Source organism: Egretta garzetta, unplaced genomic scaffold (genome assembly GCF_000687185.1).
Source record: "Egretta garzetta isolate BGI_Z169 unplaced genomic scaffold, ASM68718v1 scaffold306, whole genome shotgun sequence".
Lineage (NCBI taxonomy): Eukaryota > Metazoa > Chordata > Aves > Pelecaniformes > Ardeidae > Egretta > Egretta garzetta.
The window spans coordinates 906,703-933,228 of NW_009260131.1; the positions used below are offsets into that span (position 1 = coordinate 906,703).

The following is a 26,526-nucleotide window of genomic DNA, read 5'->3' on the forward strand; positions in this document are numbered from 1 at the left end:
TCCTGGGGTGACCTCAGCAAGAGTGAAACCCTTGGGTGCTGCTGCAGCAGAGCGATGCCTGTGCCTCACCATGGGGAAGATGTGCACAGCAGCCTGATCAGCCCGGACCTGCTCACTACCACTACATGATCCACAGTGCAAAAGTGGCACTTAAATCCAGACAAATGCAAACTCATTGGCAATCTGAGTCAGACAGCATTGATGAATAGTTAAAGGCATGGGTAAGGCTGCCTGAAGACAATGAGAAGTATTTTTTTCTTGTTATAAATAGATAAGTGATTAAAAACTGCTGCAACTGAGAAAAAACTATGTTTATATGAAATCTGTGTAAAAATGTCTGACTACAGAGATAATGTACTTAGCACATGTCTGTGTGTAATGTGTGCTGAAAAGGGGAAACATGGCACATGTTGCCTGAGAAATGAAAGTGGCAGGGGTAACACTGCATTCTGGATGTCTGAATTAGCGTGTGTAAGCTTTTCCCTTGGCTAGGATTCAGTTTTGAAATACTCAGTGAACTAGCTAAGCTTAGTTAATTATATTTTTAATTACAGGGAGAAGTCAAGAAGTGCTGCATCCATAATCACAAGAAATCTCAGCTTGCGGTGGGAGAATTTCAGACAACAGCAATATTGAGAAATGCAAACCCTATCTTAATGCTAATGCTACCATGTTCGCTGTCCCAGAACTTTCTGAGAATATGCGCCTTAGTGGTAAACAGCTCCTAAACATTCTGATGAGCTTAATAAAATTTTGCCTTAGGCAGACGCCTTTCTGTCTACGTGATAGCACTAATCCTAATGTCGCTGTGTTACAGGGGAATTCGTTTGCACTTAAATAAGTTCTCCAGCACTTACTCAAACAGAGCGTTATGTAAGATGTGCAACCGTAATAAAAAAATCATAGAAGACAGGGCTAAAAATGACCTTTGGAGGTCGTCTAATCCTGCCGCTGGGAGGCTGGACACTGCCAGTGTAAACACTGAGCAGCCTCACCAGTTTAGAGATGCAGATGGTGTAAATTTACGTTAGTGTATATCCAACAGTGTGATTTTTTTTTCTTATGTTTAAACAAGGTAGCTGAAAGGGGATGGAGATGCAGTAGTAACGTGTTTTAGTCATTAATATTAATATTGAAGTAATTAAATCAGATGACTAAGAATTATAGGACAGGGAGATACTTTGCGTGTCATTGAATCTGCTCCCTCCCCAGTTAGCACAGAAACCCTTTCATAACTGTATGGAGCTGTCAGTTAATTACAGGAGGGTTTAAAGTAGCCCTTGCACAGCCTTGTTTTTCATCTTCTATTATTGAAAGATTATTTAGTTTTCGTTGTGGGATGCTGGTGTGGATTTGAATGACCAAAATCCGATTTGATATGCAATTATTATATTCCTGCCAACACGGTGCAGGAAGAGCAGCATAACAAATGACTTACCCCGTTGAAGTTAAATATACCTTAACTGAACCTTCATTGCCATACACCGAAGTATCACTACGCATAACATGCTAAATCCCTTGCTGAGGTAAATTGTTGGCAGTTTCCTTCATTTATACAATAAGTGTTTAAAATATGTGTATTGGGATGTGACAGCTCTCCAGATTCTGGTGACCTTCTTTAGGAACATGAATCCCAAATAGAGCTGAGCCAGTCGAAGCAGGAAATGCTGATGTTAACCGAGCCAAGGTGATGTTTGTGTTATGATGAAATCGTGGTTTTTCTGTTTCCTGGCCGTGAGGATATAAGGACCAGCTGCTGCTTGTTCAGAGCAGCCTTCTGTCCAGCGAAGTATCTTCAATGCGTGCTGGCCATCAGTTAATGGCTAGGGATCGAGGCAAACAGTATTACTCTCTCCTCCTAATACCTCCAGCCTTCTCAGTATTTTCAGCTTGGAGGATTTTGCTCTACTTCCTCTGGGATGTCTGCTTTGCTCATCCACTGTATTACCAGTTTTCTCCAAAGTTAAAAGATTCTATAATTTTTTTTTGTAACTTCCCTGAAGCAAGTAGCATCTTTTGCATTGATGGGTTTATCCTTTAACGTTAGTCAGAAGGAGGTTTGTGGAATCCCTATGTTCGGTTTTTATGTGCTCGGCAACTATTATAAATTGAAATCGGTGCTTTTTAAAAATGCAGAAAAATGGAATTTCATTCAGTGAGTTAAAAGTACTTTTGTGAGTTACTTTGTGAGTTCGTATCAGTATTAAATGTGTTGTATCTCCTACTCTTTCTTTACCTCAAATACTCCTCTGGTCATTAGATAAAGTCCCTTCCAGCTGCTGTATTGTGCTTGTTACTGAAGCTCATTTGAACAAGTAGAAGTGTAGGTTGAACCCTTGAGTTTTTGCTTTCTGTGGGGTTCTGATCAATTTGCTTTGCAGGGAGCTAATAGGGGGTAGAGGACCTCAGGCTTTAAGAAGTTCTCCAGTGCAATCCCACAGTTGCCTGTGGGTTGTAACCCTGCAGTCTCTGCAAAACAACAAACCCAGAAAAAAAAAGGAAAGTATCAGATTTTAACATGACATCCTCAGTCACTCTAAAATAGCAGAAGATACTCTAGCTTAAAGAACATTATAAACTACTTGATAGGCTGAGATCAGGCACAGTGACACAAAAATGGATAAAGCCAAGGCACAAGTATGCCTTCGGCAGCAACGTAAGCGTCTGATAAAGTTTGACGTAACCCCCAAATACCTACTAGCTTCAAGAGTGTGGATGTCAAAAGAAAAAGGGATCAGCCACATAAATACTGATGTTGTCTAATAACATCTTAGGGTGACGGATGTGGAGAAAGGGTTTATTACTGTGTCTCTAGTAATTTGGAAAAGAATTTTAGTTTCAGCCCTGGAATGAAGCACCACATGGCAATCACATTTTCAATGATGCTAAGAGCACTGGAAGCTCAAGTAGGGAAGCTCATTTGGTCGGAATCCGTTCCCAAGAATGGGAATTGTTCAAAACTGTTGCTCCTGTGGAAGTACCCAGTGAAGGAGGATGGGAAGGAGTGGAAGTAATGTAACCAAGAAGCCCACAGGTGATGAAACCAGTAGTTCGGCTACTGGAGTGCCATGTCTCTGTGGTTAGATCTTGTTTAGATGTGGGCCCAAATTAATTGCTTGTCTGTATTTGAGTATGCCTTTGATCTCAACACAGTTAACAGTTTCTGAGCTGTTACCCAGAACATAGTAGCTGAGCTTTTACGGTGTTAATATAGGTGCTGTTTTTCTCTGGTTGTGTTTTGGGCAGAGGGAGCTCGGCAGATTTGTGTTTGGAAGTTTATCTGTAAGCAGTCAAGTTTAAGATTCTGCAAATAAGGGAGGGCTTTTTTGTGTGCTTGCAGCTCTGTGAAAATGAGCAGTGTTAGATAAATCTGCTTGTGGTTTTATGCAAAAAGGTTTTATGACTAATGACATCAGCTAAGGATCGTCTTGTTTGTGCAGGTTATGTTTCAGAGCAGTGGTTGCCTGACACACTGTAGCATCTTATTAAATGCTTTATTATAAGACAACAGTAATGTTATGGAAGTGATGCTAAGTTTCTGTGCTGTGCTCCCTTTGGGAGACATTTGTTTTCAGCTCAGATACCGAAGCGGAAGCATTACTAGCATAAGTTCATTCTGCTTCAGTTTTAAATTGCTTAATCGTCTTGTGAAAATTTGCCTGGAATGACAATGGGAGTGGGATCGGGTAACCATTTTCTGGGTGGCAATTTTAAGATTGGCTCTTTTATTTAGAGCTCTTTACAGGTCTCCAGGCTGATTAAGAACAGATGGATCATAGAGTCCTTCTCATAAATACTTTTAAGATGCAACTTTTTTTTTTTTTTTAAGTTTGCTATTGGTGCCGCTGGTGACAGTGTGTCACTTTGTGTATTTTCAATTCCTCCATCTCTTATGTCCTCGACTGGCTTTTCTGCTCATTTTTTCCTCTAAGCTCATAGCATCACAGCATAAATATATTAACAGATGCTGAAATATATATGCATCTCTAGTCTATGTGTCGAGAAGACTCACATAAATAAGGATTTGCTAGATCGAGCCTTTGGTAGATGACCTAATTTTCTGTTTTAATCAGATTACGAAAGGAGATTTATTTAAATGTTTCACACTTTAGAAGGGTTAACAGGTGAGGACATTTCAAACCAAATCCTCAGCTGGTATGAACTGGGATTGGGAAGTTGTGAACTGGCAGCGGAGTTGTGTGATTTGAAGCAGTAGAGCTCTCAGCTCTGGACTCCCAACATACAAGTGAAGAAATAAAACTGAGAGGCAAACTTTGCCACTGCATGAGGTGCTAATAAGTGGTAAAACAGAAAATTACAAGAGGCCCAGAGTTGAAGAGAATCCAGAAGGGAGCTTGCATGAAGTGGGCTAGTGGGCACGGCTGGGAAGTCAGACCCGAGCATGAAGTCCAAACCCAAGCTAACATAGCAGTGGACCTGTAACCGATGAATTGAGAGATTACTAGTGCCAAAGAAATCACCTACTTCTGCCCCTCCGAAAAGATGGCTCCACATAACCATCTTATGTAGAAAACAACCAAGAGGTGAGAGAAGATGTGCTGGGAGCTATTGGCTATGGTAATGGCCATAACAGTGAGGGAGCTTCTGCGGCTCCTCCCCAAAGTGTTGCTGCCGGGAAGGAAGCTGATTTGGTGGGAGGGACCCTGTCATATGTAGTTAATTGAATAAGCTGTTCATCTTTTAAGTGCTCATTTGAGCTAGGCTTAGTGACTCTCCAGAGATGCACCCATCACTAGCTATGAAAATCCTTATGCAGCAGAGCGTACAGAACCTCAGATTACCTCTTTGCCTTTTATTGTACAATGCTATTTTTAATCCAGTGCCTTGCTGTGTATTAATCATTTCTGACAAATTACTTCATGTTGTGTAAATTCTCATGCACTATCTGTGCGTGCATATTTTAGCCTATTGCAGTCTCATAAGAGCAGTAAGTGACACCTCATTTCCCATCACTTTTATTTTATGGGCAGGCTGGCATGGTGATTAGGTATTGGAGGAAACTGGTGCACAAATCCATCTGGCAATGTAAACCAGTGAACAGCTCTGTTGTCAATGCAGCTTTCCGAGGTTATATCAATTGACAGTACTGCCCTGATATCCATGGATTCCGTACCATTAATCATCAGAGAGGTAATTTTGCTAGTTATGTGTTAGTATGAGTACAGATATGTTACTGGAATTGACATCTCAGAGTGGATCATTGAGTCAGGAGTGAATACATGGCGGACTTCCATCGACGTATAAAGAGGTACAAGAGTCACAGCAGTGTTTCTGGACTGAGAAAATATCTTTTCTCTTACGGTTGGGTGCTACTTTCTCAGGCTTGTATTTCTCTTAAATACAGGACTTTAATAGCAGAAATTCTGTGTGACGCAAGAAATGCATGATGAGAAAGTTCTCAGGTGCTTTTAGGGATGGATCATGGGCCTACTCTTCTTAGATAAAGTTCTTAGGAACAGAGCAGAGTAGGAGTGACTCATATTCTCCCCATAATCAACCAAACTATCTTACCAAGGTCAGTGAGGTTACTTGTGGATACAGTGGGCAAGATTTTGCTCTAACCAAGCCCAGGTAGCAAAGCAGCACTGTGAGAGCACCGTCCTAGTAGGGTGCTGCCCTGGCATGCATGGGGTGAGGAGTGCTCGATGTGAGCTGTGCTGTGCCCCGGGCTGTCTGCTATCAACCAGGCTCCAAACCCTCCCGGGGCCCTGGGGACACACATCTGGTTTCTAGCACAGGCTCAAGCACACTTACAGAAGGTGGTCTTCTCTTTCTGAGCTTTTCAGTGGTGACTTGGTGGATAGTGCATTACTCTCGGGCAGTATTTCCAAAACACAGTACAAGCTCACAGAGCTTGGGGGGTGGGTTGGAAGAACTCAAGTCTGTGTTGCCTTTCGGTAAAATACCTTGTGTCTGAGAAGGGACCACCTTAAAGCACAGCAGTTTAGAATCACAAGCAACAAAGAATTGGATTAATTCTAGTATCAGCATTACTTGCACTGCCCTTGAGAGGAGCAGAGCTGAATGTTTAATGGATGTTTGAGAGGCAATCTGCTGTGAGTACAAGTCAGAATGTGGCACAGGCTCTGGCACTAGTATACACAAGCAGATCTCTGTGGATAATACGAGTTTTTTTTTTTCTTTTTAATTTTTAGAATCAACCTTGTCCTATGTTAGGCAGCTGGAGGCGAGAGTAAGACAGCTGGAGGAGGAAAATCGCATGCTGCCCCAGGTGGGTGACTTCTGTTGGTGGGAACAGTAGCCGGCAGCTAGACAGCAATGTTCGAGTCTTCGTGCTTGAGATAAAACCAGTATTACTTGACATTTGACGTTACTACATTTGAACGCTCAGGCTGATCATTCAGATAATCAAAGGCACTCACACCTGTTTGTTCATCTTGCTTGTGATTTGAGTGGGGTATTTATTTAAGACTATGACAATGCTTTCATTAATATTTCTCCTTTGCAGGTGTTGATAACTTGCTAAGAAAAATTCACTGGAAGCTGCTACTTATAGTTAATTAATTTAAGGGTTGAAAATCACAGTGAACTGACCCTTTACATTCTGGTTTTATTCCAAGAGCTTCTTGTTATTAAAATATCAAGTACTTTTCATCGGTAACAAAAAAAATTTGCTTTTAAAATGCAAATGTTTTAATTAATAATAACTGGGTTATATTATTTTTAATATTCTGAGGAATGTATTAGATACGTAAATGCAAGACTGAAATTAAATTGAATAAATAATCAAATATGAAGTTCAAGGTTTTCCCAATGTGTTTTTAAGAATGAAAAATTTTGAAGTTCATTAAGAATGAATTAGAGACATTTTCGGTTTTTATATATATACGCATACAAACCAGCACATATTTCTATTATGTTTCGTAAAGTAATCCTTAGGAAAATCCATAAATGAAAATCCAAATGAAGTTTCCCACTGGCAGAAAAAAGCAATTGCATTGTGTTTAAATCAAACACTAGTTTAAGTGAAGACACTGCTCTGAAGAAGGAAAGTGCTTTTTATTGAACATAGTACTGTTATTTGAAGGCAAACTCCAAGATAGCAGTGTAATGTAGTAAGAAGTAAACTCCACTGGCTCCGATTTATTCATTTGTATAAGCCAAGACTAGCTAGAAGATCTCAGCCCCAGGTTACCAATTGCCTTCCTTAAGGCAGATTTTAGGTAAAGTGTGGTGGTTTTCTTCCTAATCTATAATATGTCAGTAGGAAGGGCATCCGTAGCTCTTGTTTAGTTCTTGACTTGCTAAGTGACCTCGAGCAATTTATATAACTTCTCTGTTCCCTAATTTGTTGATCTGGAAAAGAAGGACAGCAAGAATGGTTAAATGTCTGTCCATTAACATGTACACAGTCTTCAATAGAAAAGACAAAGGGTGATCTTCAGTGATAAACGATATTATTTTCTTGTCAAGAAAGGTGTTCAGGGCAAATGTTAACAAACCTGCCTGAAAAATACCATTGTGGTTTGTCCTGGGTCTGGAACAACACTGGGAGATAAATTGTGGAGAACATTCTTTGTGGGCAAAATCTTAAGAAGTGGCCCATATGTTTTATTTGTCTGGGGTTTGAGGCGCTCAGGTGGAGACCCATGAAATGCATTCCCAGATCTTACAAAAGACAGGAACACCCGCGTTGTGGGCGTTGAGTTCTTTGAAAATACTTTAGATGGGGTGCCAAAACTAGAAAATAGTGCTTGTGAAAATAGCACCTCAGCCTGTAGCTGTTGCAAAAGTAATTGTAACAAAATATGCTGATTGTGGGGTTCTGAAGGGGAAGAACTAGGTGAGCAAGCCTGCGAGCCGCTCTTTGTTTTTAAATACACAGGTCAGATTTTGTCTTACGTTTGGTTTTGTTGGCACAAGGATCTGTAGTAGAGTTCTAAAAAATCTCCTAATATCTCTGGATACTTTATTATAAGGAATAATGACTGCCAAGGGGTCACGTTTCCTGGTACATCTTACTCACCTTTCCTCCTCAAGAAAGTTATTGCCTTGGGGAGAGGAAGGAAATGTAGACACCAAGCTTATTCCAACTTTGCATTTGATTACCTCGGCATTACATTTGCATGAGTTCATTTTGGGGGTTTGTTGTTCCTGTGAGTAACACCCTGAACGTGCTATCAGCCGTGATCAGGGCCCGTCACAAAGACAAGGACGTGGGATGGAAATGCACGAGCTCCTGGCACTGGTTTGATTCCATTTAATGGGAGGAATGGGAGTTTGTTGGGCCATAAGCCAAACTGAGTGCTCTTGACAAATCAGCTGAAAATATATGATGAGCTCCACAACTGATGAAGGTTTTTGGCACAGCTCTTACTGAGGTACAGTGTTGCACCTTAAAATGTCACCGGTGCTTCAGTAAGAGAGCGCCTTTTGCTCTTTGCATAGCACCTCATCAGTGCTGTACTGGAGCACTGGGAGGGCTTGGGAGCTGCAGGACTGCACTTAGTGTGAGAGGTGGCGACTCGCCTCTGCTAGGGCTTTACTGAAGAGTCCTGGCCTTGCCTTCTGAGGCATTTTTTTTCTCCTCCTGCCGTGCTTTTCTTCTTTTCCCTCTCTGCTTTCAATATCCTTTATTCTCCCCCTTTTCTGCTTATGTGTCACTCGTGAAAGTGCCCTGCTATATTTGTTGACACCCTCTTCAGATAAATCACTCCTTTCATCTACCACTTAGGTGTGGTTCTTTTCCAATTTCTTTTGCTTTGCTTGCCTCCCTCCATACATATTAGTTTTCTTTTCAAAACCCCACCGATCTCTAATATAAGGATTTTATTAATATTTAGTGGCAAGAACATTCCCAGAGAAAATGGGTTTAAGTGCTGCTATCGCTGTTCAAATGGAATCTGAGTTTTAGTTCAGTCTGCTGTACTGAAGGGCTTCTTTGTCAGGGGAAATGCAGTACCACCACTGAGTCAATATTTTAGTTTGATCAGGTAATAGAAAAGGTATAAAAATGTGCATATTCACTTAAGCCTTTTAATGTCTCTTCCTGTGCTGCACAGTTGTTCTGGTGGTGGTTTATAGCATAGTAGTGGGTTTAAGAGTTATGAGAAGCCATAGATGGGTTGTAGGTTTGCTGTGTTGGTGAGAGCTGTAATTAGCTGCTGGGGTTTTTTGTTGGTGGTGGTGCTGCTGCTCTTTTTTTTTTCCTTCTCTCAGATAGCATGTAAGAAGATATGAACCAGACCCTTTCAGTTTCTGGCCACAAGTAGGATTTTTGTGCAAGAAAGCAGATGCTTTCCAAGATTTATGATATGTGGCTGGGTCTTCTGTTGAGAATGCCAAACTGTGCTGGCTGTGCCCGAGACAGGGGGTGTGTGGCTTGCCCTGGTGCTTCTCAAATGCTTGTGTAGGTAAGGGTGCATGACAGCAGTGTGTAGAGGCAAAAGGATTTGAGTGAGAGCATTTCTGTTTTGCTGGATGGATTTCAGGCCAGAGTAGTTCCCCCGTGGGGCTGGGGCAGGAAAGCTCTCTGCAGCACACGGGCTCTGGCAGCGCCGCTGCCTTCTGCTGCCTCAAAATGTACATGGAACTACAACATCACTGTGGATTGAGTTTTGCCACTAACATAAAAAAAACCCCAAACTCCAAATATGATAGTATGGCCACTGCTCTAGCCAGAACATAGTGTCTGTGCATACTGTAATGAAGACACTCAGCAATAATTAAGAAAATATGCAAGGACCAAACAATGGATTCAGATCCCAGTTTGAGCTTCCTGGACTGTGACAGATCTGTTACGTCAGTAACTTCAGCTAACTGGGAACAGGACTGTCCTTCCAGGCTTGATGTGGTACGGAACTGCTGTCTGTGCCTTATGCTGGGGGAAGCGAGATCAGTATCTGGTATCCACGTGTCAATTAACTGAAGATACCTCTGAATTTTTGTGAGGGTAGTATTTCAGGGCTGATAAGCTCAGCTGAAATGTTATGGAAATGTGGACATCTGCCATATGATGACAGCGAATACATTTGCAAAAGATATACTTGGCAAGCCACCCAATTTAAATTGCTTCAGTTTTTATTTGTTTCATGGGAAGAGGGAGCAAGAGGCAGAGAGGGAGAATTATCAGACATTTCCCCCTTTGAACTCTTTGTCCTTGTAATTTAGCTTTACCTTTTAATGAAGGGGAAAGGAAGCATTGCCAGGATGCTGCTTTCTGAGCAAACAAACTGCATGGGTCAGTGGGGCTGGAGGCTGGGTGCAGGGAGCTGAGCTCTCGACTACCCCAGTGTGCAGCACCAAAGCGATGATGCAGGTGTGATGCAGGGCTGAACCGGAGCCCTTCTGCTCCCTCTCATGTGGGCTTCTCTGCCTCCGTTTCTTTATTTTTTTTCTTTTACATGTCTTTTGGTCCTTTTCCATCTCTTTTTGTTGTTTCTCTTTCAATTCCACTGTTGCTTCAGGCACTTTCTGGGGGTTTGCATCCTTGCTAGCCTTTTCCAGTCCTGGTATGTTTAAGTGTGAAACGGCAGGCGTGACCCTTAGGCACACACTAGTTTATTTTTAAGCACTTCCAACACTTTCATTTCCTTTTTTCTTCCCCCTTCCATTAGATTATCCCATTTTATTTCAACCCACTTCCAAATCTTTTAAAAGCCTTTTTGCTGAGATCTGTGGGTTTTATTTTCCCTCTGCATGGCATGGTTTTAGTTATAAATCTAATTAGAAAATGAGAACTGTTTGGTTAGTGTATTTTTGTAAAAGCTGTGTCACTCATAGTCCAATAATGCTTGTCTCCTGCCTTCCATAGCGTGTAGAAGAATAGGGAATCCTTCAACCAAAATGTAATTAAAACCGATTGAACCATGTTACCTAATCATGTCATCAAATATTTGCTGAAAGTAAATCAACAGCATCCACCCATCCTGTTCTTACATGTGCTCTCATCCTCAGTTTAAATTAATAGGTCGTTAATGGAGCAACTTCAGTTTACAACAGCTGAGGTTCTGACCAGAGTCTTTGTCTCAGGCTGTCCTAAGCGTAGTGCTTCCATCTTGGTTGGCATGGGCAGGCTGAATGGCAAGAGCTTACGGGCTTGATGTTACAAAGGTACAAATTCAGGAAAAACCTGGTGTACGAAAGAGTTGCAGTTCAGAGAGAAGGACAGATTATTGTTTTTCCAGAGGAATTTCCAAAAGTCTGGAATTACTTTGTACTCATGATTTTCTAGTAGAGTCCCCTGAATCTTCCAGATTTTAAATAGCAGTGGTCTTTATATGTGCAACTTCCAAGATTTGGAGGTGCTACAGCCCAGAGCCTTTTTCTCTCACAGGTTCATTAGCAGAAGAGGTTTATGGAGGGCATGCTGAAAATGGTTGTTTCTGAAGATGTATAGCCAGCAATGGTTTTGGCCACTCACAAATCTGAGTATGCTTCAAAATATGCTATGAGGATATGTGGATTTCGGGAGCAATATGCAGAAGTAGAGGTTTCTACTGAGGTCTTTGAGAACAGGAATTATGGTGAGTAACTGCAGCATTTTAAAATTGTGTATTTTAATTGACAGGAATGTTCCCTAAAAAATTGTTGCCATTTTGTTTAGCGCATTATTAATCCAGCAGAGCAACATGCTGCAGCTTATTGCTTTCTGGTTTTCCTTTCTCCTGACTGTTTGAAACAAGCTGATAAACACAGCCTGTGTTTCCTTCGAGCTAACAGGGAAATTTAGGGCTGGGGAAATCAGAAAAAAGCTTGGAAAATCAGGTAGTGATTGAACTGGCATGGCAGTTACCCAGCAGGAAGGATATACTTCCCAGTAAACCACTTGTCTCTGGGATAAAAGGCAGCTGGAGAACGAGGTCTTGTGCATTTGCTGCGGTAGGTCTCCGATGGTGAGTGAACAGAGCAGCGCCCACTGGACAGGAAAATTGTGTTCTCTCAGAAGCTTTGGTGAGGTGACTGCAAGTGTCCTTGGGGCAGAGATGGACTGTGGGTTTTTTCCTCCTCAGCTATCCCTGCGTGCCGTGGGGAGGTTGCGAGTCAGGCTGCAAGCGACCCGCTTCCTCTGGAGAGGCTGGCAGATAAACTGCCACTGACTTAAGCTATGTAGTGTGCTTTGCACTACAGTGGTTTTCATTCAAGACTGTCCTTATCAACAGTATGGATTGAAAAAATGATGTTTTCCACTGGCTGAAGTAGAAAGGCTCATGATTAGTTCTCTCCATCAAAGAGTATCTTGTTCTACACAGGGGTCTTTATTCTGACCGTGACCAGGGTACAGTGCAGGGTTTGCCTCTGGCATTATGGGAGAATGGCCTGAGTATCCTTAACATTTTGCAGTCAATGTGAGGGAGATGCTAAATTTCCATTAATCTAATTCTTTTGTTATGTGATATTATGGGCTTGAGTCAGATTTCCTGTGCTTTCTATTCACTAGTGTCATGTGTTGGCATTAGATATTTTGTAGATTTACTTGCAACAGAAAATGGATCTGCACGTTCAGTGATTGCAGTTCCCTCTATTATCTCCGTGGCAAAATGTATAGAGGTATTATGTGGGCTTTACCTGCTTCAGACAATGTGCTTTCTGCAGCAGTATCATCTACACACAGTGCGCGTTGCACTCAGAGGAGGCAACAGGCAAACCATGCTTTAGCTTGGGCACAAGGGCTGGATGGGGACAGTGGGGAAGTTTAGCAGTGTAGGATGAGCAAAACCCCAATTCTTTCTCAGGTGTTGACATTGTGCAGTACTTTATTCAATGTGACTCAGGATCTTGGAATCATCGAATGGTTTGAGTTGGAAGGGACCGTAAAGACCACCTAGTTCCAAACCCCCTGCCATGGGCAGGGACACCTTCCACTGGAACAGGTTGCTCAAAGCTCCATCCAATCTGGCCTTGAACATTTCCAGGGACAGGGCATCCACAACTTCTCTGGGCAACCTGTTCCAGTGCCTCACCACCCTCATAGTGAAGAATTTCTTCCTTATATCTAATATAATTCTCCCCTCCTTCAGTTTAAAGCCGTTACCTCTTGTCCTACCACTACATGCCCTTGTAAAAAGTCCCTCTCCAGCTTTCTTGTAGGCCCCCTTCAGGTACTGGGAGGCTGCTAGAAGGTCTCTCCAGAGTCTTCTCCAGGCTGAACAATCCCAACTCTCTCAGCCTGTCTTCATAGGAGAGGTTCTCCAGCCCTCTGGTCATCCTCATGGCCCTCCTCTGGACTTGATCCAACAGGTCCATGTCCTTCTCATGTTGGGGGCCCCAGAGCTGAATGCAGTACTGCAGGTGGGGTCTCATGAGAGCAGGGTAGAGGGGGAGAATCCCCTCCCTTGACCTGCTGGTCATGCTTCTTTTGATGCAGCCCAGGATACGGTTGGCTTTCTGAGCTGCAAGCACACATTGCTGGCTCATGTTGAGCTTCTCATCAACCAACAGCCCCCAGTCCCTCTCCTCAGGCCTGCTCTCAATCCAGCCTGTGTTTGTGCTTGGGATTGCCCCAACCCTTGCACTTGGCCTTGTTGAACTTTGTGAGTTTCACACGGGCCCACCTCTCAGTCCTGAAGATATTTAAAGTCAATAAAGATTTCAGCACTGTGGAGCCATAACTTTATCCGTTCTGTCTGATTTGGTTCCACTTCCACAACTTTGTTACTGGATAAAAAATTAAAAGAGACATCCAAAACATGTGGACACATGGGAACCCTACTTTGAGTGGCTGAATGCAAGTGTTCTGTGTGCAGCTAGGGAGGAAGAGGAGGGGAACAGGATTTCTCCTACTGTCCTGAAGGCCCTGCTCAGGATCCAGTTGTAATCTGGGTTGGGCAGTCGCAGAGAATCATAGAATCATAGAATCATAGAATCACTTTGGTTGGAAAAGACCTTTGAGATCATCAAGTCCAACCTTTAACCTAACCCTGCCATCCCACCACTAAACCATGTCCCTAAGCACTTCATCTATCCTTCTTTTAAATACCTCCAGGGATGAGGACTCTACCTGGGCAGCCCATTCCAGAGCCTGACAACCCTTTCGGTGAAGAAGTTTTTCCTAATGTCTAGCCTAAACCTGCCCTGGCGCAGCTTCAAACCATTCCCCCTTGTCCTATCATCTGTTACCAGGGAGAAGAGGCCAACCCCCACCTCACTACAGCCTCCTTTCAGGTAGTTGTGGAGGGCAATCAGGTCTCCCCTCAGCCTCCTCTTCTCCAGACTAAATAACCCCAGTTCCCTCAGCCGCTCCTCGTATGGCTTTTGGTTCTTCCAGACCCCTCACCAAGGGGCTCAGTGCAAGGAAACTCAGGTCAGGTTTTGGTGGAAGGTTAAACATTGCCATGCTCCCCGCTGGCAGTGATGATAGGTCTGAAAAGCACACTCTGCTAGTCTCCTAAGGCACCTTGTTTTCCGACACTGCCACTTTGGCAAAGTGCCTTTTCCTCGTGTTTTGCTTCACTGCCTGAGAAACTCATAATGCAGTCAGTAGTGCTGAAGTGTCTTCAGGCTCGCAGGGCTTGCTGAGGAACAGGAGACCCACGTTCAGGCTGGTCCCATCGCCATCATCTGCTGGAATAAGCTTTCTCCAAAGAAGGCAGAAGCTCTAGTGCCTCTGTGGACTCTGAGAAGTCCCCAAGCCTGGCTTCAGGGCTGCAAAACCTGCCTTATTTTTTAAGAAAAGCTTACGTCTCTTATCAAGGACAAAGGGAAGGGGACAAGGATGTCCACGAAGGAAATACTAATTTTCAGTCTCCTACCAACATGTGTTGAGAATGCTGTCTGCTTAAAGCAGTGCAGTCGCAGCAAGTTTCTCATTCTCAAAAACGTGCTGCGTATGGCACAGAAGGGGCTGTGGAGGACAGCTGCCTGGAGGAAGGCCTGAACTCTGACAGCAGCACAATTTGCAGGGCTTTTAGATTTTCTCATATTCAGGAGGCTTTAGATGTACAACCTGTACTAATTTTCCCAGCCTTTTAATAGCAGTATTTATATTTTACCATTCAAAAGTGACCAAAATCTTTGCTGGCCACGGAGTCAGTAAAGAAACAGAATACTTCGATCTATAAAAAACCCCGAAGCTGACTGAGGGAATTTATCCTAAACCAGAATTGCTCCAATCTGCTTTATTACCCCTTTTCCTTCCTCTTTCATTTCCTTTCCCAAAGCATAGCATTGTCTGCTGAGTCACTAACAGATCTATAAATCCCTCTCAAAGAAAAATAAGTCCTAAACCTGCTTCCATACATCACAGCAAATTGATAATAGTTATTGCTGGGCAGAATTGTAGGATGATACACTGAACACTGCCCTAAGTGCGTGCCGGTATTGTCAGCCTAGTTATGAGACACATTAGTGCCCACTATTGCGGTTTACGCTGCATCCATTGCTTTGCAGGAGGGCGGCACTGAAAGACGGAGTTCATGTACCAAATGGGGTTTCATATTCAGACTCAAGGTGCCTTGTCCACGGGCTTAGCATATGCAGCATTCTCCTTTTTTTTTTTTTTTTTTTAAATTGTTTTTAGGGTTTTTTTGAATATGTGAGGTTCAGTCCTGCAAGCGATTGCTGGGATCGAGTTTAAGACCTTCAGTAGTTGCAAGGGAAGTCTCTGCCATGTGCCCCTTTGGCACTGCTGCGAGCTGTGCAGCGTTGCTTACAAAGGCCTGGGCATGTCCCGAGGAAGTCACGCACAGCATATAAACTTGCTCTGACTGGGGTACTTTTCAATTAAACATTTTCAGGCAGACTGGATCTGTAAAGTTCAGCCTCATGTCATCTCTCTGTGCCCTTTTTCTCCCACACCCACCTTCATCTTTCCTATTGTTTAGATTATAGACACCCCCAAAAAGACTGCAACGTGCTACGTGCTTGCTCAGCGGGGCAAATTAGTGCACATTGGGGCACTGATTCTGATCAGAGGCTCTTTTCACTGCCATTATTTTTCCTTCAGAAATGCATTTCCCACAGGATCTAGCAGGAATTACTGCTACATTATTTCTCAATGTTCCCCACAGTGTTTCTTACTCTATAAGAAAGGAACTTTTCATCTCTCAGTCTTTGAAATGTTTGTGTTCCTTATATTTCTCATTTTTTTAAACAAAATTCTGCATTCAGAGGTCAGGCTGAAAGCACCTCAGAAGCGTTTACTCGGGCCATCTTTGTCACTGCAGCTATCACATTTGCTGTCCACGAGTGCAGTAGGGGTATTTTTAGCTCTCCTCCATAGTAGGCTGCTTGCTCAGGTTACCTTGGCACCGCAGTCGCTCCAGGAGATGCTTTGCGTCCAGCAAAGTTTGAGGTGACTGAGCTGGAAGAGTTCAGGTAGCTTGCATTTGTTGGGCAGTGTCCTGAAGAACCCATCTGGGTGTTCTCTGGGAGGAAAAAGCCCCTGAGGTTGTCACTGTTGGGTATAAGTTGACATCTCACAAGCAAGCAGAAGGACATGCCCTTGCACCGGAGCAGCCAGAGGCAGGGAAGGAGTGAACTGGAAGCCCGGAGCTCCTGGCTCCTTCCCTGGTCAGCTGCGGCTGAGCTTGTGTTGCAATCCTTGCAGCAACTTCTAAAAACATGAGTTTTGTTGAAGGGACAACCTCTGGAATTATTGGGATAAAATTAGACATTCTCAAAACCTTCCTCTGGAGTTGAAATCATCTCTCTGAACCTTGCAGCACTTTTTTGAGGCAACATACATACATAAGAGATTTTATTACTATGTCCTGATTTTCCAGATAGACAGCCTTGAGGGCCCGAGTGTTTGGGTGACGCTCAACGGTAGCACTTGAGCTACCTCACACGGATCTTGGTTACTGTGGCACAGACAGAGGGGGACTTTGGAGTGAAATACCCCTTCAGTGCTTCTCAGCTTTTTTAAAAAAAATAAAAAAAAAAATTACATCTGTTTTAATTAGTTACCAACCCTTTTCTTTATTAAATAGTTTTTAATTTTTTGTGAAGGATCCCATTAGGATGCCAGGAGGGGCGGAGGGGAGTTACTGCTCTGCAAACGAGCCAGCTAGCGTCAGTGGACATGGCTCAGCCTCTCAGCAGTCTGACTCAGTGGTAAATGCTCTGAAGGTAACGCTCCTCGGTACAGTCCATGCAAAACGTCGTGTCTGTTACTCAACACGTGTTGTATTGTCCTGGCAACATTCCTGTGGACACCACTGGGATGTTGCTGTCATGAGCGGGGTTGTTTTTCTGTTTGTCACTCATTGCATCTGTGGACTGTGTGTTTCTCCGGGCAGGGATCTGGCCCTTACAATGTGGGTGATGCCAGCTGTAGCTACTCTCCAAATTACTTACACTTGTATAGTTTTTCTCTGAAGCTGAAAGCGGTGTTTTTCTGAATAAGGAAGCCTTTCTACCTCATCTAGGATGCATATTTCTTCTCCAGTGGAATATAATGGATTCCTGTAACCCATGCAGAGAGAAATACTGTAATGCAAAGATAAAGCCAATGCGCATGGTATATTCATAATAAAAATAGAACTTTGGGCTGAAGACCAGGCATCGTGATCCCAAGGTCAGTGCTGAAGCTTCTTTGAGAGCAGATGTGATTTACTCTGAAGTCGGGGTTGGGTTGCAAGGCAATTGATAAGCATTGAATGCATGATGCATTGATAAACAGCAATTGACACAAGCACTCAGAGGGGCAAATCTGTGAGTTAGTTCCTATGTCAACAGTGACACTGTTGTAGGTAACGAAACTTAGAAAGCTGTTACAAGATGCAATGGTTTACCAGGTGATCTGAATCAACAAGTGGCTGAGTTCACTGTCCCACTGCCGCATGGGAATCGGCTGTGTCCATGCTCCTCTGGAAAGGATTAAAAACTGATGGTGAGCTGAGCAGGGAGCAGGGACTCCGTATTCCTGTCTCCTGATGCTGGCTCTGACATGATTGTTTTCTGGTGCTTTGTGCACATTTTTCTGTCCTGTATTTTCCTCATTAGCTAAACTACTTTAATATTCATTTGGTTAAGTGGGGGTATTCCCCACCTATACAGAGGTTGCAGGAGGACATACTGATTTCTTGGAGAGGGTAGGTTTGCACTCCTTCAGGGGAAAACTGGAGGGGACTTCTGTTGATATTAGCTCTGGTTTTGAGCTTCGTGGATGTGCACAGTAAGAGCTCAGTAGTGCTGTTAACTTGCCTGGACATCTGAGTTTATGTGCAGAGTGATTATCTTCCACATGGCTGAGTGACATTGACTTCTCCTCCGTGAAGCCTGAGGAAATAGGTTTATGCAAGTGAACAGCGCACAAATTACAGCAATCAGATCCCTTCCTGTAACACAAAACCCAGGTGCAGGGCTTCACCACAGCCGACTCACCTCTTTTTCTGGCTTCCGAAGAGGGGAAGCAGCAGCAGAGTGCTTGAGCTCCTCTCCATGTGCACGCAATTGCAGGTCCCCTCTCTAATGGCCACCCCTGCCCATGTCCCCACCAGCAGCACTCTGCCCGTCAGTGCGCTGGTCTTGCCCTCGAACAGGAGAGGTACGATGAGCCACCGTTCCCGGCTGCTGAGGAGTGCCCTGTTCAGCAGCACTCAAGGTCCTGTGTGCACCTTCCAGTTATTTCACCTGCTGTTGCCTAGAAAATAAAGCTATGCCAAGTAATTTTGTCACAAGATCATGCATAATTATTGAAAAAAGCCTTTCGTAGTTCTCTTAAAATACCCATTGGAAAAGACGCTTCCCTGAACGGAACATTTAACAACAAGCTTTTGACAACCTGTAATAGCTGGTTGGTGTAAGTGAAAAATTTGAACAATGGCTGATACCTCGGTTGCTGAAATGGATTGATAAGACATACACAGAATTTAGTTCAGTATGATGTGAAAGCTCAGCTTTTAGTTTGCTAGGAGGTATTGCAGCAGGCAGAAATAGATATAAATGATACTGTTATATTCGAAATGAGCTGTCAGCTAAACAGACTGCCCAACCTTCCCCATCCCCAGCCAGGGAGGAGACCCTGCTGTTTCCCAGAGTGAAGCATATGGGTTTGATCCTGCCTTTCTGGGGAATGCAGAGCTCTCACTTGCATCACTTAGCAGAATCAGACGCAGAAGGAAGAACAAGCCAAAGTAAGGAGCCTGCTTTTCTTTACAAATTTGGCAATTTGGAGTTCTTGCAAAAAAATACCAGTCTTTGTTAGAAAACCTCATTGTTAGTGCAGTCCCCTTCTGCAAAACAGAGGGAGATCATTGCTAAAATGGTGCTGTGTTTTTCCTGAGTAATGAGGAGACAGTGGTGAAAGAGGGAGAGGAGCTTTGCCGTGCAGCTGGTCTGATAAAGGCTCTTCCGTGACCTGATCCACCATGCAGGGTGGTTGAAAGAAGAAACTGCCATGTGTGTGTCCCCATGCCTGGGACTGGGCGATCTTCCCCACCCTGCCAGTGGCTATGGAATTATTCCCTATGTGCAAGTGGTATCACTAGGGATATATTTAAGTAGTTATTTCATATGGCAGGATGCGTTTTTTTTCTCTTTGCAAATTGTATATGACCAAACTGCATGCCTGTGCATGGAGATGTGCATGTTCCACATAGGTTTGCTTGGCAGACCAGGGTTTGTATTTACAGAATGATGATCGTTATCTAGTCTGACTGCCTGAGTAACCAAGAGCACAGGCTGACCTGTGAAACTTGAATTGGGTTTTCCTACCCCGAGTTCATTGTCACCTGCTAGAAGCTCCGTTATGCCATCTACAAACTAAAGCAAGGTGTACTTTAATCAAAGACAAGGTCTGAGGCTAAGTGTAGGAGCTGCTGCAGAAAAGTAAGTGCTCTGTGGTACCCAGGAGGTCAGGCAAGAAGATTTAATGATCCCTCCCACCCTGAAGTCCAGTGCTGTAATCAGTCTAATTATTTTTAAATGCAATTGGTCAGTTATGTATGCATGCCCAGACTTTCATGGGAAGGACCCATGAAAGCTTAAATACACTACTGCTCTTATTTGCAGCTGCAAAACAAATTTGTAAAATGAAATTTTCCTTTTTTTTTTTAACATACCCTTGTCTTGGAAGCTCAGGAAAATATAAATCAGCAGGCTGTTAAAGACTCTTACCACTCCCTTAGTGAGACAGAAAAAGCTGGGGGTGGAGAGATGTGCAGTGTAAGTTCAAGGTGTCCAATTTTATATTCCATATTGAGCCTGGCAACACCTGAAGATGCAAAGTATTTTTTGCTTAAATGCTGACAATATGCCCTTGAAGGTTTTATATGGAAATTAAGTCAATTACTGTTTCTGTAATGCAATTACTGTTTTATTAGGAACACTATAATTTTAATATCTTGGTCAGTATTGATCAGAAAAATCTATGTGTGATAATATATCTGGGATGAAGTACTGTATGACTCAGCTGACCTGAATTTATCCTTCATAAGAATAAAATCTGGCAAGTGTGATGAAGTCTGGCAGCCACCGTTTCCCCATCGGTACAATGGCACCTGTGTATTTTCTTGCCTACGCTATTGCTTTGCAATTTATGGATAAAAAAGCAGTTTCTCACTAATACATATTTAATAGTAATCCACAAAAGTTCTTGTGATGTAAGTAATGCTAGTTCTAAAATGCTAATATACTAAATTTGACATTATCAATTCATTTTTGTAAATCCCAAATATATACTTGTATTCTGCCTCGTCTCTTTGCTCCCCAGCCATTCAAAGCTCTGCCACTGGCACTGAAATGCTACCTTTTCTTCTGACTTTTATGATCTGTGTCTGATTTGACTATTGATATATTATTGTACTTCTAAAATAGTTGGTTATTTCCTTTCTGGTTTTACTTTTTCTTATATTCATCTAGTCCATGTTAAAAGTACAGTGGATGTGTGATGAACTAATTATAATGTTGCTTTTCTTTTGCATTCTCATTGCAGTTCCTTCCAGTTTGTAGCTTGCTGTTTTGCTGCAGCTTTATGCGCTGCGGGTGTTTTACATGAAACGTTTGCCACAGCATTGTTTTGCCTTTGAAAATAGTGGAATGGTGACAAGTTTCATTTGGGGCGCTATAATTTTGGTGCATAGTCTTAATTGGTACTGAAAGGCAATTTGGAGGAATAGCTCATATTGTATGAACTTTATGGTGGTGTATGACCAGGTCGATACTTTATCAAGGTAACGGATGTGTGAATTCTCTCCTCAGGATATGCATATGGTATTGGTACCACCTCATCTACAGCGTATCTGGGAATGTTTTTGCTTTGTATTTATGTACTTGCATTGTCTTAGGAGAACGTAGCAATACGTAGCAGTGGGTTTAGAGGCAGTTTATCATGTATGAGTAAGTGTGGAGATAATTTCAAAGCACAGGAATGTTTGGATTGTCTGGAGGTTTGTGCTTCATGACTTTCCTCAGGCTACGGTAAGTTTTGTTCACAGGGCTGCCGTACACTCACTTGGGCTGGGAGCCAAAGGGAAGATGGGATGTGCCGTGTGGGATTGGTGGGGTAGCAGGGCAAGAGGGGTCAGGGAGCCTAGAGATCTCCATGAGTATTTCATGCTGCACATGAAATACCATGGGCCTTGAATGCTACCACAGCCGGCAGGTGACATAGCTGCTGTCATCTGCAGTTAGGGTGCAGGTTTCTGCCTGGCTTCCAGGGAGATTTCTCCATCCTTTCACTCCAGTGTGTTGGAAGTAAGCTAGAAATGAATCACCATGACTGTGTCGTGAACCTCATAGCTGTCCTTTATTCAGTCAAGGTTTCTGCTGAAATTTTGAGTGAAGTTTTTGCTACTGGGCTTTTTACTCTGTCATAACTATTCAAAACACGTTCAGGAATGCAAAAGCATTACATTTTCTCTTGAGTGCTTGTAAACGCAAAGTAATTCCAGTAGTGCTGCTTATAACAAGTTAGCGTTGAACTAGTGAACTAAGAAGAAAACAACCTATGTGCAAATCCAAAATGCACATACAATGCAGAGGGCCAAACAAATATGTGTGCAGAACCAGAACACAACAATATGTACAGCGATCATGACTGTGCAAAGAACTGCCAGCACGGAAGGAGAGTTTGGTGGTAAATCTGCAGAAATTTAGTCTATATCATCCCGTGTCTCTGAAAAGGAGGCAAATAAAATTACTGTGATGCCTTCAAGATCCAGGTACCTGTCGCAATATATGCACAAGCAGTGGTTGCTGATAAAGACTTCTCTGTTTCCCACCAATAAAAATGGCATGAGTAATCCTCTTGGCCCCACCTTGTCAATTCTGCTTAGGCTGTTGGTTTTCCAGGGCTGTCTTGTATGCATTTGTCCCTTCCTAGCAATCAGGGAGTGTTTGTTCACCTGGAAATAAAGGACCTTGGGAAGCATCACCTTTTAGTTTATAATTGTGTCAGCATTAGCTGCTTGGTAAATATTGTCTAATGTTTATTGACCAGAAAAATTGTTGAAATTGGAGGTGCAGTGTGCCTTCTCACAAAAGCTATCCAAGAGGTCTTACTTCTTGATAATAGGAAGTTAGGAACACCAGCAACCAAACCTTGGAAAGAAACACCCATCTCATCAAATCCAGCCCTTTGCCATTTCCAGTGGCTCAGCCATTTACAGTTGATTTGGGAGGTTTCGCTGAAAATGCAGTTTTCATGCTTTCACCATGGCACAGTGTTTCACAATACAGCAAACATAGCTAAAACTTATGCATATTTTTGTAACATGATTCCACACGTTTTCCTTCTGATTCTGGTCATATGGAAAGTTCTCAGGGTTTGGGTTATGCCCACCCATTCGTATTAAAGACCATTCCATTTAAAGGACTTTAATTTGTTTGGCCCTGTGTAGTAAGACTGTAGTCTTATTGCTTCCAGTCTTGGAATCTTTCTGTTTTTCATGCTTATACTCAGGTTTTCTTTAGCAAAGGCTCAGAGGAACTGGATTGTTTTCCCATCTCTTGCACAGAATAAGAGTAGGACCTTGGGGCTGGTCTGCCTTTGCTCATCAGCTGTAGGAACCGGGGTTGGTGGTGTCTTTTCAAGGTGTCAACATCTCAGGATCCAGCTGCTTTGTGTGTATTCAGTTCCGCTAATGCAATCTCGGTTCACACTTGGGCTTTAGGCACTGTTAAAATAGAAATAATAAAAAATGACAATGGAAAACAGTTTTTGCCTTTCTCAAGAGTGATACTCCTGTTGCTCCAGAGATTAAGGAGTGGATTAGCAGCAGGCACACTTTAGTTGGTTGCTAGTTGATTAATATTGAACAGAAATAATCTTAAATGCCAATACACAGCATGGTGGCAATCACCACTCTTGTTTCTGGTGGCCCCTGGAAGAGATGCCTGGTGATACAATACAAGCTACAAATTATCCTGCTTGTAATCAGTCAATATTTTTATAAATCATTATAAAATACTTTCCTAAATCTCTTTTTTTGGTATAACTTCTCTGCATTTTTAATTCCATAATCGTAACATGGATGTTACGCAATCATGAATGGGAATAGATGCGAGTATGAGGAAGGAAACTGTTATAACCTATAGTCCACACTAAGAAAAAAATTGTTAACTTCTACTAAATTATAGATTTTGCTCTGGTTCAACAAAACACAGAAGCACATATAGAACAGGACTACGTGCACAATTCCTCTGATCTCAAGGAAGAACAAATGGAATAAAGCAGACACTTTTAATGCCTTGCTTGATTTTAAGAGAACAAGTAAATTCTTTGAAAAAAGGGGAGAACTACTCTGTGCTTTTTAAATTAGAAATGTTTAGAATTGTCTGGACTGAGCTTCGTGCTTCTGAATTGTGTTCTGTGAGAGATGTGGTTTGGGAAATAGTTGAACAAAGCTTCAGCCGAGGCCTGCAAATGTCCTCAGCCTCGTATCTGAAGCACAAAATATCCTGGTGATGCACGTGCTAGTTCATTTGTCTCCGTTTTTAATCATTTTTACCTAGAAGCATGTGCTTTCTGTGTTCAGAAGGAATGTTGTATCCCTTGAGAAATACGCTCTTCTCCTTTTGTGTGTCCCTCCCCTCTGTCCTTACCTGTGCTGCATGGTCTGCTTAATGAACGCGTGGCATTTCCAGATGCATGTCCATATGAACGCCAGTACATCTTCACTGGTTGTAATGAGATCTCTTTCCATCCCTCCCTTTAGGTTGTGTGGAGGAAACTTGGAGATGCTGCAGGGTCATGCCCTGGAATTAGACAACATTTGTCAGGAAATCAGTATAAAGGACCTATGTAAAAGGCCCTGAGCAAATCCTCTCTCTGAAGAGAAGGAGTTTGAACTGCTGGTAAGAGAGAAAGAACTGACTGTGTCCACAGCGACTTCCCAGCTGATGACAGGGTGTCTGTATGCACTACGAAAGACTTCGTTGGAAACTAGCAGAGATTCTGAACAGAGGAGCTGTGTTGTCAATGTCCCCTGAATACTGCTTTTTCGGTATACTGGCTAGTGAAACGCTGCCACCGCATCGTCACTTCAACACACCACGTTTAGAAGCACTGAGGTATTTCCATCCTAACTAACAGATAATTTGGGATTCTACAGGAGTTACATGAAATAAGTTTTATTTTGGTTAGTTACAGTGAATCTCTAGTAAGTCTGAATGGATTTTCCACTGGATTTAATAGAGGTTTTCCACCAGACTGGAGAGACATTGATAAACGGTGCCTTCGGTCGCCACAGTTTTCAGAAAGTCACTTCTTCGCAACTCGCGCTTCAGTCTGTATAATATTGGTTAATGGTGCTTAGGCAATTTCCAGCTGATTTTTTTGCTTTGGTAGAATACCTGCCTTTGGAGGTGCTAAAAGACCATAAAGTCTCCTAACCAGCCAGTAGTGTAGCATAACTACAGTACTTGTAGTGAAACACAATTTCTTTCTAAATGAAAGTAAAGATAGCTTTCTTTTCGATTCTCTTTGATGCACATCTTCTGAAGACATGTACGATGTTCACGGCCCTTTAATGAACAGAATACTTAGGTATCACTATTACAGGCCTGAAATCAGAATTTCCATCAGAGTTTTTCTTGGAAAGTATTTTCCAATTGTCAGGATGCTAATTTCTACTGTTTAATTTAGAGACATGCTGGTTTATTTAACAAGAGTCTGTAAGGATCTAAAAGATTGCACTGCATTATAAAAAAAGCTTTTCTTGCCACTGTAGCGTTCTTTCAAAGAAAAAGGTTTTATTATACTCAGAGCATGCCTTTCATTATTATGAGGCAGAAAAATCTTGTTCAGATCGCCTGAGATTTGACCAGACGGCGCCCTAGATGTGCTTAGTTTATTTTTATCTATGTGTATGATACTAGTTGTGTGTATTGCATTGCAATTATAGGTATTTTGTGTATATCTAAAAGCAATGATAGTTTCATGTACGAATGTGCAACAGGCTTGTGACTGAATGCTGTTGCTTAACTTTTTACCATAGCTGAACATCAAAAAGACTAATAAAAGTTTTAAAAAAAAATAAAATAGGAATGCAACAATTCCTGGGTTTCTGGTTTGTTCTTGGTTACTAAGATTTGAGCCAAAGTCAGAACCTCTGTTTTCTCTGAGCTTGCAACGTGCTGTGTTCGTGGGCTATTTGCAGTGGAATGTAGCTCGGTTGCTGTACAATCTTTTGTTATATAGGAGTATGATGTAAATCTGCTAACTGTCTTCAGAAAAAGTGTGTTAATTTGCAGCAGTAATTATATTGGTTTCTGTTGTTATTTTTACTTGGTACCATTTGATGTGAGGCCTCTGATCCAGCATTGCTTTCTCGGGCAAAACTCCTCTTCGCTCCGTCTCCTTGAGTTGGAAATGCAGAATCCGGCCTTCCATTTTGAACCATTGCACTCTTACATAATTTCTTATATATTACCCAGCCCAAACAGTTGTCTGTTATCTTTACATGTTGTTTTCTCCCATGAATATTGTTTGCATAGTTAAACTTCAATTGTTGTATTCCTATATATCTATATATATGTATGAAAAAATGTAAAACATGTACTTGTGCCTGCAGTACGTATGCGCAGGGGCTAATTTGAGGGACACTGGTCTTTTGACACTACACTTGTGTAAATTTTGATACTGTATTAAAACTATTTTTTTACAGTTCTGCATACGATTGGGTATCAAGTATCTGTGTTCATCTTAGCAACGATAATAAATTATGGAATCTCACCGTTGTTTGCTCTCCTTTAATGACCAAAGCCGCCAGGTTTGCTTTGAAGGAGCTGTTTGAAATGTTTCCTGCTTGGTTGAGAAATTAGCTGCATGTTGTGGATTTTTGTTCACTTTCTCTCCAGGTGTCTTAAAAAAAATCCCAGATATGTGGACTTGCTTATATTTTTTTTTATGCCACCTGAGGTAGCTGCTGTATTTATTATATATAGGCAGCAGGTGGCCATGGGGCAGCTCTGGGTTGCTCCCAGTCATGTGCCCCAGCTGTGCTGCAAGGGCAGCCCCAGGGCACCTGTGCAGGGCCCTTCCTCCCCTCTTCTTGCACAGTGTGGCTTTGAGGTGAGGATGGGGCAACATGGAGCTCCCGGAGCCCTTTTGCTTAGGTAAGAGGTGCGGGTGTGTTTGTGGTGCTGGGGGAGGCTGGTGGT

General features: G+C 42.5%; 1 protein-coding gene across 1 annotated transcript in view; it reads left to right on the top strand.

Moving 5' to 3' along the window:
* Positions 1-24,170, top strand: part of CCDC85A (coiled-coil domain containing 85A) — a 79,936-nt gene extending 55,766 nt beyond the window's left edge. Inside the window, exons 2-5 of the mRNA XM_035896982.1 lie at positions 6,177-6,253; positions 16,930-17,062; positions 20,000-20,088; positions 24,081-24,170. Of these exons, the coding sequence (XP_035752875.1) occupies positions 6,177-6,253; positions 16,930-17,062; positions 20,000-20,088; positions 24,081-24,170 (389 nt within the window). The remainder of the gene's footprint in view (positions 1-6,176; positions 6,254-16,929; positions 17,063-19,999; positions 20,089-24,080) is intronic.
* The last annotated feature ends 2,356 nt before the right edge of the window (positions 24,171-26,526 follow it).